Source organism: Eublepharis macularius, chromosome 5 (genome assembly GCF_028583425.1).
Source record: "Eublepharis macularius isolate TG4126 chromosome 5, MPM_Emac_v1.0, whole genome shotgun sequence".
Taxonomy (NCBI): Eukaryota; Metazoa; Chordata; class Lepidosauria; order Squamata; family Eublepharidae; genus Eublepharis; species Eublepharis macularius.
Genome location: NC_072794.1, coordinates 115,122,253 through 115,134,748, shown reverse-complemented (window position 1 = coordinate 115,134,748; position 12,496 = coordinate 115,122,253). Strand labels below are relative to the sequence as shown.

Genomic DNA, 12,496 nt, shown 5'->3' with positions numbered 1-12,496 from the left:
GAAGCAGAGTAAAGCCTAAAGATTAATCTTTGGCAGATTTAGTTTGGCCTTTCTCTTCCCTGCTTAGATAGCCTTAAAGAAGCCCAATTTAAATGATAAACAAGAACTTACCTTTACAGCATTGCATGATGTGCCTGACTACTAGTTGTCTCAGTTAAACCAGACCCTCAGCTGCTGATACCTCTGCTGTTAGCATGCCCACCTTGGGTCCACTAAACAGCACTCACGCAGTTGAGGGTCTAGTTTAAACAAGAGAGCAGGCGTCATGGTTCGCTCAACCCCCACCCACCTTCAAATCGGTCTGAGGCCTGGCCTACATATTCAGCAGTATGACATGGTAAAGGGGGTTGTAGTGTTTCAAAGAGGAGGAAGACACTCCTTCTGCAATACTCTCGTGTGTGCGCGTATGTTTGTTTTGCATTTCTGAAAGTAGAAAAATGGTACAGCCGGCACAAGAGTCATCTCCCTGATAAGCTAGTTTTCTGCTTGCAGTGGCGAGTTGTTATTGCTCGTTTGCAGTTATCCAGCCCAGTTTGTCACCTGGCAGAATAGCATTATTTCGATCTCCAAACGTTCTGACCACCCCGCCCCCGTTGGTCTAAAAAACAGCTGCAGCAGCTGCCCAGAAATGCGAGAGCTTTTGCGAAAATAAAAAAGCATGTAATTTTGTAGAGAGCACGTGATTGGTTCTTTTCCTAAAGCGCTCCCCCCCCGCCCCTCCCGGCTGGGGAGGGAGGCCGCAGAGCACAGCCCGCCTCCTTCCCTGCTGCGATTAGCCAGATCTGCCCCGATCCTTTCCTCCACTTCGAAACTTTTACGTCATTTCGGCGAAGCCAATAGTCAGAGAGCAGGGAGGGAAACGGCGCGCTCCTATTTGATAGCAGTGATGTCAAGTCTCCGAGTGAGGGAGGGGGCGATATCCTGCTCGCCTCTGACTTGCTCCTCTCGCAGCAGCGGCGTCTTGCTCTTCGCCCAAATGCAATCTCGCCGGGGTGGCAAGCGGCGGCGGGGGAAGAGCTCGCGACTGGCTACCCGGAGAAGAGCCGCCTGGAAGCCGGGGGCTGAAGGGGCCGGCCGCTGAGCTCAGGTCGGCTCCCCTCGCGGCTCTTAGGAAGAGCAAGAGGGAGGGAGGGATGTCGTCCGCCGAAGGCTTCCCAGCGGGTCTGTACGGGGATGCGCCTCCTTCCGAGAGCCAGGCTGGCGCACCGGGCAGCGTTTGGCTAGCGAGATTTAGTTTCCGTATCCCAGGCTCCACCGGCCAGCCTCGCTTGCCTAGGGGCTTTCCTTCTGGAGCCAGGATTCGCAAGAGTCCTGGGGAAAATGAACGCTGCCCCTTAGGGATAATGGTTGTGGGATGGCGTTGCTGGCTGGGAAAGGAGACCCCGTTCGGGAATGCTGTTGTGTTCTGCTGCCTGCGTTCACGCCCTGCTTTCTATAAGACTTTTGCCTTTTGGAAGGTTGAGGTTGAAGGATGTCCTAGAGGTAGTAGAACGGGACGCCAAATGGGGATCGAGCCAGTCTGCTTGATTGGGGCTTTCCTTTCCATTGTAGAATGGATTCGATTGGTAGTGTAGCTATTGGAAAGAGCACAGATCGATAACTGTTGGGTCTCGCTAAATTGCAGATGATTTGCATGTGACTAGTGTGGAGAAGGCAGGATTAGGCTTGTCAGCCAGTTGATTTTAAGGTTGTGATCGGCTGATGGCTGGCTGGTCGGACTGCACTGGGGTGCAGGTGCAAAGAGAGTGAAATAAGGTCCTAAGCTGAGTTGTGGAATGTAACATGCGACTGAGATGGGCTTATGTTTGTAAGCGAAACTGGGAGAATTACTCAGAATGCTGAAGTGCATCCTCAGCAATCTGTGCATGGCCTCGTGTGATGATGCCACAAGAGCGGTTATCTTACTCGTAGACTGTCAAGGAATTTGGAATGCTAAAATTTGGCTTCCTTTGCTGACTAAGGAGTAGTGTCTGTTTCCTTTTAGTGAGTTATCTGATGCATGTGTGCACTTATAAACATTTCCAATTTGCCTCTAAAAGTATTTGAGTAAAATTATTTGAAAACAATTTGCAAAGATTTGAAAGATTGAAATGGGTTTGGCTTTTAAATCTATGAACTGAGTAACTTGGAACCACACAGGCTGTTAATACCTAAGTGCTGTCTCAGGGTGTGATGTGTGTGATACATGTGACAAGTGCTCCCCAGTATATAAAGGGAGCTGTGTAAAGAATATTGCAGACCAACATGGCTACACACCTGAAAATATTCTGTAGAGGTATCTTCTGTTGCAGACTGGTACAGCTACCCGCCTGAAGCTATAAATGTTTGTGAGCCTTACTGCTTGCTGAGGGAGAATAAAATGAACCCAACTCACTCTAAACAAGACCTCAATGGATATTTCTTATACTGCAGATGGAAAAGCCAGACTGTGCACTGCAGAGACTTCACATCTAAATAAAAGAATAACTCACTAAAACCCTTACTTGTCCGCCCTTGATGATACGTTAGATATAGATACAAATGCAGCTAGCTGCTGGAATGAAAGAATGCAAATAGCAGAGGGCAGTAGTGTGTATACACCAGCACATTCATCCATGTCTCCTGTGTGGTGTTCTTCCCACACCTCACGCCACGCTAGTAGAAAAGACTGTCCTGTTTAGGACTTTGGAATAAAAAAATGTGTATGTCCCTCCTGACTGAGGAATAGCACTGAGGGTACAAATGCTGGCCTGTCTCAGTTTCAAGGGGACTCAGTGGCTGTAATTACACTAGCAGTGAACAATGATGTTTGTACTAGTCGTGGTACACATCTGTGCTTTATGTCTTGTGACAGTGGTGCATAAGGAACTCAGATTGTATGTGTTGGGGTGTGTTTCTAGTGTCAGGAAGGAAAAATGTATATGAACAGAGGAAACGTAAGGACCTCTTTCTTTGCAACTGTTTTATATAGTGGCTACACATGTAGAGTTCTTTAAGAAAGGAGAGCTAACTCCATTAGCATCGACAAGAACAGTAAAGCTATTGATGTATATTTGACTTCATGGGAGGGAGGAGCTTTGTGAATGGAAGAGTTGTTCTATGCTTACCTAAAAGTTATATTATGTGTTGTCTCCTCCCTCTTTTTAAAGGTGAGAGCCGAGTGATTCCTGAAACGTCAGTGGAAGAATTTTTCAGTCTAGCACAGGATAAGCTCACAGCATAAGCCTCTCTGGGGACTTCGCTTGCTTTAAATAAGAACCTTCCTTGCCGCATGATGTAAAGTGAGAGATTTCCTTTCTGAGAAAGAGGTTAGCTCTGCTCACAGCTCTTGGGAAAACAGAGACTGTCTTGCAAGGAGTGTGATGGGCTGCTAGAAGGTGAGAAGACCAGCAGCAAAACTTTAACCAAGCTTTTCTTAATTGCCTGGAATCCCATGAAAGTAGAACTTTCTTTCTGGGGGAAAGGGCTAATGAGTCCAAAAGTTCTATTTTTCAAGTCTCCCAAGTAGGTAAAGCACCAACTGGCTAGGAAACTGAATTCAGAGCTTTATCATTTTTTAAAGCTAGGATCCAAATTTGTGTCAAACTTGTTTTTAAATATTCTAATCTTCTGTGTGCCTTTCTTTACAAAGAAAATTGTCTCCCGTCGTCTGTAAGGAACAGTTGAACTATTCCTAGCAAGTTGCAGTTAAAGAAGCAAACCAAACCAAACAAACCTGGACCTGAAATCAGGAAGATACGGATCTGGGAAGATGATGCTTCATGGAGTTATAAACCAAAGAAGTTAATAATCTGTTCAGTTTGTGGATTGTGTTTGAAAGATTCTTGCCTACGGGAGAACTGCAGGCAAGGCAAACCAGAGTGGATTTGATCTTGTTGGAATCTGCTGCAGTTTCTCTGCTGGCTCTGGGCTGGCATCTCCAGTTCTGGATTGTGCTTGATGGGGGTTTTTGCTAAGGAAGCAGACCTTGCAGCTAAGGACAGAACTGTGGATTTCAGGGAGTTGGTGTCTATATGCCGAAAGGCATATTGGCTGAACCCCAAAGCAAAAGTATTTTTCTCTAGCAATTGTCTTCTGTAGTACATTGAAGGTTTGGGAAAGACTTAATAATCTTGCAACATGACGTCCAAGCAGGAACCAAAAGAAGCTCATCATGCCAATGGAGTGGTGCTACCCATTGTGGCTGGGTCTATAGACTGCCTCTCCAGCCCTGACAGAGAACATCTTGTTGAATCTTCTGAGTTTTTAGGACCCAAAGAAGGTGAAGTGGAGGTGATAGTGATAGAATCTCGAGCCAATGCCAAAGGAGTACGGGAGGAGGATGCACTGCTGGAGAATGGCAGTCAGACCACTGAGAGTGATGATACCAGCACAGACCGGGGCCCAGAACCAAGCTCTCCTCTCAAAGAGACCTCCTTTTCCATTGGGCTGCAAGTTCTCTTTCCTTTCCTGCTGGCAGGGTTTGGGACGGTAGCTGCTGGGATGGTGTTGGACATGGTGCAGGTAAGACTAAAAGTCTTTAAGTGGGCCATAGGCTCATCTAAGAGCCTGTCTGTAGTTGTAAATTTGTACTATTTGCTGTTGGTGGCTTTAAATCCTGTAAAAACTTGCTGCCCCTCGGCTGGATTGGATATGGACTTCGTCTGGGATAAGCATAAGTGAATCATTAGGATGTATGTCCAATTGCTCAAGGTTTCCCCTCACTAGCCAGTAGCATATGCTGCAGCACGATTAGCTTACTTGTGCTGTTGTAGAAGAAATGAGATTTCAGGTAGTTATTAGCAGTGTCTCTTACTCAGGCAGGCTGTTTTTGAATACTGCTATCAAGTAGATCAAGAACCATCTTTATATGCTGCTAACATAGAAAACTATGAACTGTAAAATCCTACTTCTGTAATCAGTGTAAACTCCTGTTCCTCACAGTTGGAGACGCAGGTGTTCTAAGGTTCTTCTAAAAGCCTAAACCCCAAGTATGTACTTCAATCTGGGGTTTTATTTTAATTTTATGGGGAGGCTTGATTTGTTTGCTATTGCAAGAATAGAAATCATTTCTAAACTCCAGCTGTAGCATTGATGATAGTATGTACATGCCTACAGAGCTGCCAATTGAAGAATGATTCAAAGTGCTGCAGTAGATTATGGAGCCAGTGCTGTACATTAGCCAAGTCCGGTGACATCAATGCTGACAAACTGGAGCAACTGCTGTGCGGCTAAAAGACCTCTTTAGTTGTGGATTGTACCTGTATACCCTATAATTTGGCTTTTCCTAAACCTAGCTTTCCCTATTCTGTGAAATTGGAAGTACTGGATTACCACTGGATAGCTCCAGCAGGTCTCTCGTGAAACACTAGCTGCCATATGAAACTTGCCCTTCTCAAAGGACATTTTTCTGTTTGGGTTATAGTTTCACTGACCTCTGTGCCCAAAGTCCAGCTAACTGTCAGGTCAGCATTAAAGGCCAAGACCTTGACTTTAGAGGCTCCTCTGTCTCATTTAAGGAGGCCAGATTGCAGTTTAGATAAAGTAAATCCAAATTATGGCTGTTTTAGGAAATGAATAGGTGGCATAATATCGGTGGTCAATTGAGCTCGACTTTGGAACCGCTGCTGCTCATTAGCAGGTTATATGCTACATGTGCTGTGGAGTAAGAGGCTCTTCTGTGAAACCAATAGTATGCTATCTGCAGCTGAGTAAAGCATTATTAGATACTTTAGATTACACTAGATTCCTAGCTTCAATGTCTTCCTTACATTTCTTGATTTTTAAATACTTGTTGAAGTCTCAGTTTCACATCCATTTGCAGGGTTTGCTTGGGGGGAGTTTAAGCACCCTCTGTTACTAGGCCATACTTAGAAAAAGCATACTAGAGCAGTGCTACATCTTGAGCCACATATCCTTGGTTCTCTTGGTAAGTAAACTAAATAAAAACGAAACAATACAGTTCTTGAAGTTCATCACTTCACTGAACATTAGCATGTATTTCCTGAGAAGATGGGGCTGTCCTGATAACTCCATTGTGGTATCCTGTGTGTGTGAAAGAATGATTTGACTTTGATAGCTAATACATCTGTTGCAGAGATTGGCACCTGTTAGTTTTTGGTCCAGTATATTAGATGCCACCTTTGCTTTTGTGTATAGTCAGAGACACATTTTGTTTTTCTGTGTGAGTGCTCCCTCTCCCTGGATCTGCATGGAATATAATGCAGGAGTTTGGGGCATGTGAGTCTCTCCCCTACCAAGTTGACCATTGGTAATTGGGTAGTACAGAGTGTGACCCTATCTTACTTGCAGCAAGAAGCATCTCTCAGACACTGGTTGTATAAAAGCCCTGTACGTAGCTTTCCTGCCTGCATAGTGAAGGAGCCCAAGGCACAGCTTGAACCACCATCATCACAATGGAATTACATAAAAGCAAGATATAAAGCCAATACCCTAAAAAAATAAAGATTAATCTTGTATTCACCTGCTATGAATAAAGTCAAAGCTGTAGTTAACACTTTTGCCCTCAGTTCATTCCTGTGGTAGTTGGGATGTGCTTTGTGAGACATTTGAAGCTCTTCTGCAAAAAATGTTCACATTTTCACAACAGGAGCCTGTTGGTGTTACCTTATATGCCAGGGGCTTCCAGATCAGTTACTGATGGAAAACAGTTCATGAAACTGACTTTTTTCCCTGAGCAAATTTAAAAGCTCTTTCCACGTTCTGCTTTCAGCTGATACCTTACACACTGAGGGTAGAATGAGAATCAATTGGCTTAAGGTGCAGATAGGTCAAACATTAAGCAAAACTTGTTTGAGCAGTTCAGCCTTTGGAACAAGATGTTTAAGGAAGCTATGGGATTGTTCTTTGAGGCTTTCAAAGGAAGATAGGATGAGCTTTTTAGAATGCTCAGAACTGAATAGATCCTTTCATAGGGCAATTGAGTAAGACTTTTAAAGCCATTGGTTCCTTGGTATGATTAACAATCATATTCTAAACTGTAAACATTGTTAGTTGTACAATAGTTCTTTCTGCAGCATTGAGTGTATGTGTATATTGAGATCCTGATTTATGGAGCTGACTGTAGTATGCTGTGTAATAGAGAAGATGCCTAGGTATGAATGATCTTTGAGACAGAACATGGCAATTAAGGACTGGTATGGAACAGTCTTTCATCGGGTGATCAAGTTTCTCTTTTGCCCGCTCAGTGTCAGGACATACTCTTGATCAAAAAGGATTGGGCTGTTGTAGGATGTGTTGAAGGTTGTGTTGAAGATAGATGTGTTGATTCCCTTTTCTTGATCTCCAGCCTTTCAAGGGCGGATAAAAGTAAATATGGGTGAACAAGCGACATATATGTGCCTTATGTCTATCAGTAAGACAAATGGAGGACTTGAAGATCATTTGGCTAGGGATAGGAATGCTCTGCTTTGAATAAAGAAACCTTCAAATAGGAATTGGCTTTGTAGTTCAGTGTCTTTGAACAGCCATGAAATCATGGAAGTTTTGATATGTCTGGCATAACATGGCCTCGATACCACTGTAGCTAGCCCCTAATTTACCTCTTTACCCTGGTACAGCTGTAGGTAAGACTTGATGCCAGTAGCCACAGTATTGGAAAGGCTTTTAGTGTGCTTTGCTGCTTGCTTTTGTCATGCATGTTAGCTGAATATTTGTGTTGTAGTTGACTTTCAAATAGGGCAAAACTCAGCTAACATACTTATTTCAAAGTTAATATTCAAAGTTCTTTTATCTAGAGGCTATATATAATATACCCAATATCTGGTGAGGATTAATATTGCTGTATAGTTTCAAAACAATATCTGTTCTTTCTAGCTTGGTTGATACTTTCAAGCTTGCATGGTAGATAACATTTGTTGTTCTGGAAAATGATGACTATAGAAGAAGATGGTGGAAGTACTACTAATATAATAATAATAATAACAACATTTGATTTATATACCACCTGTCAGGACAATTTAATGCCCACTCAGAGTGGTTTACAAAGTATGTTGCTATTATCCCCACAACAAACACCCTGTGAGGTGGGTGGGGCTGAGAGAGCTCCGAGAAGCTGTGACTGACCCAAGGTCACCCCACTGGCTTGAAGTGGAGGAGTGGGAATCATTTAAGTCAACAAGGCAATTATGGTATGGTTTTGTGTGTGTAAATATGCACATGTAAATAAGCAACTGGGCTTAATTTGGGCCAGATATCCCTAGGATTATTCCTATAGTAAGGAACTAGTTTTAGCACTAGGGTTGTATCCTAGAATAAAATACACATCTGAGCATATGCAGAGTTGCTACAGGACAATTAATAACCCACCTTTCATGTTAAGGAATCAGGGCTTCTAGGCATGCTTCAGCCTTGGCACTTTTTGTTAAAAAAATACGACAAACTGCAACTTAGAACAGAGAACACAAGCATTCGTGTGTGTGTGCCCACATGTGCTTGCTTCCCTTAGAGCAGGTTTAGGGCTATAGGATACTCATGACTTATGTAAATTGTTCTAATCTCTGTGCTTCCTTTTTATTGTCAGTATGAGTGCAGGTAAAGTCTGTGGGACTATAAACTTTTATTGGGGGCAAAGAATTGCATATGTGTTAACTTGGGCTTTTTGAATTATCTGTAATGTATTAAGCCTCCAACTCATAATGGTCAGCGTTTTATATATGGCTACTCTGAAGCAGGTCTCACTGAAGTCAGTGAGTTTGTTGCTATGAAATTTCATCTTTTCCTTCCTAGAATTCTTTGGAAAATGCTTGCTGCCTTCTGTCTATACAAGAGTCCTCTAGTAGTATCTTGGCAAAGAGTTCACATATCCTTGCATCCTTCTGCACTTGTTGCAATGTGTTTACTTCCTGTGTTCATTCACAGTGTATAATGACAAGGATTTTCATCTGCCTGTTTTGCTACAGCAGCATATTGATACCTACAAGCATGTCACCACATCTGGAAGAAGTAAACACTTCCATGCCATTGACTTATCAGATTTGGCATGCTTTACAAAAGGTCTGAACATGGTTGCTGCTTGAAATGTAAAAGGCTTAGGCACAGCTGCTAGACTTTGCTGGTTTTGCTCACTTGCCCAGTAAGTCTGAATCACTGAAGTGGGCGAGGGGGAAGGGAGAGGTTCTGCTTGAAATATTATGAACGAACAGCCCAGTGTATGGTGCTTGCAGCACTGCGATGCCTGGAAGTCATGGTGACATGATAAATATGAAGCATTTCTTTCTTACAGCAGGGGGCAATTGGCTATGGTCAGAATATATGTGTCATATATGCCTGTCTGCATATCTGCTATGTATGTATTCTGTGTTATGTACTGGTCCTCTGAGGGCATGAGAAATTTCTTATTGATGTTAAGGCAGTAGGTTATCTTGTAAATATTTACTTTCTCTTTTCTACACTGCCTCCAGCAAGTGTCCTTGAAGTTCGAAATGTATCCTTCTTGGGAACTGAGATGATTTCATTCTTTGTTCTGTCTAGCCTAAATCTAGCTTCTCCTCTTCACTCCCCCCACCCCCCAGTTCTTTCGCACCCAAACTTTAACGGTCCCTATCCTGATGGCAGGAACCTTCCCTATAACTAACACTACCAACCCCATCCACGTCCCTTCTGCCAATTCAGTTGTCTGAGCAGCACCTTGAACTTGATAGCTTCTTAATAAAAGTTACTTCAACCAACATACCTGTGTGTTTGCTGTGGAGAACTTGGGAAATCTGCCTTCAAGGACTGACAGTGTGTTTGTTTAACTATCAGCAACACCAGCCATCTTCCCAACCTTAGCATCTGTGATTAGTTCTACTCTGTTTTTAAAAACTTATCCTAGTCTGTAAAATTCAGACCAGGAAATACTGTAAAAACCACTTAAAAGCATTTATTTCATCCCTTACTGAAGTACAGCTATTGCTTCAGAAAGCTTTGCCAGAAAAATAAAGTTCTAAAACTAAGGGAAGCATGTGCATGTGGACACACACACATGAATGTTTGTGTTCTCTGTTCTAAGTTGCAGTTTGTCCTATTTTAGACAGGATTACTCAGAAATAAATACTACTTACTATGCAGAGACTTCCTATACACACTTATGAGGCAGTAAGCTGCTCTTGCCTAACCAAGAGGGATATAATGAAATGTAAGGATTACACTGTTGAGAGCTACTTGCTCTGTGTTCTTCTGTATAGCAGTCACTTGTACAAATATGGCTAAGGTGCCTGGACCAGAAGTGTTGTTGGGACTTTGAGGAGCTTTGCATATTTTTTGGGCTCATATCCCCCCCTTCCTCCAAGGAGTTCAGAATGCTGTGTGGAGGGTCTCTTAAACATTTTTTCATCTAGGTAGTAGCCATAACTTGAGACAGTTAACCAGTTTCTTTTCTCTGTGGCTTAATCCTAGCTGTTGGCCTCCAGACTACTTATCTAATTGGCTTGTGCTAGAATGCTGAACTACCATTCAATGCCTATAATTTCCCCCTGTTCTATTTTTAATGATCACTCATGGGAATTCGGCTGCAACAGTATTTTGCCTGAAGCAGAATTAATACAGCTTACTTCCTTTGCCTGGCCTTCCTCAAAATTTCACTATTGAAGAACAGAAGTGAAAACTGCTATCCTTGGTCTTTGGAAAGTGATGGCTATGTCAGAAGATGAGTAAGGGGTGACAGTCCAACAACTTGAGTTATCTTCTTATCGTTGGGTGGTGAGTGGAGGTGTTTGATCTTATGGAGAACACAAAATGTTCTGTGAACAGAAAGTGTTGAGAGCTGGCCTGTGACTACATTCTGGGTGATAACTGGGGAGTGAGAGGATATTTGACAAGTATGAAATAGAGAACAGCAGTTGAAATAAGTTCTGTTCATAGCAAATGGGAATCAGATATGAATATGTGAGCCCTCTGGATGTCTGTTCACTTTTGTGTCCTTGACAGATACATTTTCATTTTTTTAAATATAGTTTTTATTTTTATTGTGGAAAAATTAAAAGATAGAACAAGAGACAGAAAGTGAAACATAACAAGAAGACAACTAAAAAGGGTCAAGAATGGCCAACAAATCAATCTATAAAGTAAAAACAGTAAGCAACATAATAGGCATATTATTAATCCATTACAGTTTTTCACCTATAACATTCCCTCTTTATTATCAATCAGCTTGTGGTCTCAATATCTTTTTTCTATGTCTCATCTTCTTTATCTCAGAACCTTATTCTTAAAAATCAAAGCCACAAATCATTAATTCATTTTTCTTTGTCTCTTGCAGATAGTCCATAAAAGGTTTCCAATTTGCCATGAATATAGAAAGTGTTTTATCGCTAATTAACGCTGTAATTTTGGCCATCTCAGCTAAGTCCATCATCTTTCCAGTCCAATCTTCCCATACAGGTAGCTCCTTGCACTTCCATCTTTGAGCATATAAGAGCCATGCCACTGTTACCATATATAAAATTAAAACACTGGCTCTTTTTCCAATTTGTTGTCCATAATTCCCAACAAATAGAACTCTGTATTAACAAATGTACCTCGTAACCAAAGTTTTTTGCTTTGCTGCAAGTCCATCAAAGATGATAAAATGTTCCTTCCTGTTCACATTTTCAACATTTATTTGAGACACCTTTGGCCATTTTTACAATTTTGTCTGGAGACATATACCACTGGTACATCATTTTGTAAAAATTCTTCTTGGGAGTGGAACACACAGTAAATTTGAGGTCCTTAACCCACATATTTTCCCATTGATTCATTTGTATATTATACCCAAAATTCTTTGCCCATTTTGTCATATATTCTTTGACAGATGCTTCCTCTGTATCAAATTTCAACAACAGTTTATACATTTTCTTAATTATTTGATCATCATTTGTACATATTTCTTTCTCAAAATCTGTCCTCTCTTGCTGAAATCCCCATTCTTTTTTGTCCAATTTAAACCTTTCTAACAATTGCTCATAAAAGAACCATTAACATTTGTAACTTTTAGCTAATAATTCTTCTTTTGTCTTCAATTTACACTCCTCTTCCAGAAACACTACTAAGTCTCCAAAAGTCAACCAGTCCTGTTTAGTTATCATTTCCTTTCTATAGAAAGCTTCTTGTGGTGAAATCCACACTAGTGTCTTCGGGGACAATCTTGGTTTATACTTATTCCATATTCTCAGAATTGCTCGTCTTATAAAGTGACATTTGAAATCCACACTAATCTTTACTTTGTCATACCGTAAGTAGACAACCAAATCCCAAGTCATCTCCTTCTAGTATCAAGAGTCTATCATTTGTCAGAGACAGATACATTTTCAGAGAAGCACTTTCAGAGAAGCATTTAAACCAGGACTGATACTCATATTGAGGGATTTTTTGCTTGGGTATTTACTTTGATACCTCCATTTCCGTAAGCAAATTCACATTGGGCCAAGGCAGCTAATACATAAAGACATTAACCTCTCAAAAGGCTGGCATGACAACAGAGTAGGGTTTAGTATATGGAAACTTAGAGCTGGAAAGGATCCCAAGGATTATCTATTCCAGCCCCCTGCACAATGAA

At 41.7% G+C, this 12,496-nt stretch overlaps 1 protein-coding gene across 2 annotated transcripts in view; it reads left to right on the top strand.

The window, feature by feature from the left end:
• The first annotated feature begins 950 nt into the window (after positions 1 to 950).
• The window catches only part of SLC41A1 (solute carrier family 41 member 1), a 48,042-nt gene continuing 36,496 nt past the window's right edge, over positions 951 to 12,496 (top strand). Inside the window, exons 1-3 of one of the 2 annotated variants that reach the window (XM_054981151.1) lie at positions 951 to 1,087; positions 3,129 to 3,356; positions 3,611 to 4,482. In XM_054981151.1, the coding sequence (XP_054837126.1) occupies positions 4,099 to 4,482 (384 nt within the window). In that variant the 5' untranslated portion in view covers positions 951 to 1,087; positions 3,129 to 3,356; positions 3,611 to 4,098. Of the gene's footprint in view, positions 1,088 to 3,128; positions 4,483 to 12,496 lie in introns of both variants that reach the window. The other variant, XM_054981150.1, reaches the window with a different exon arrangement.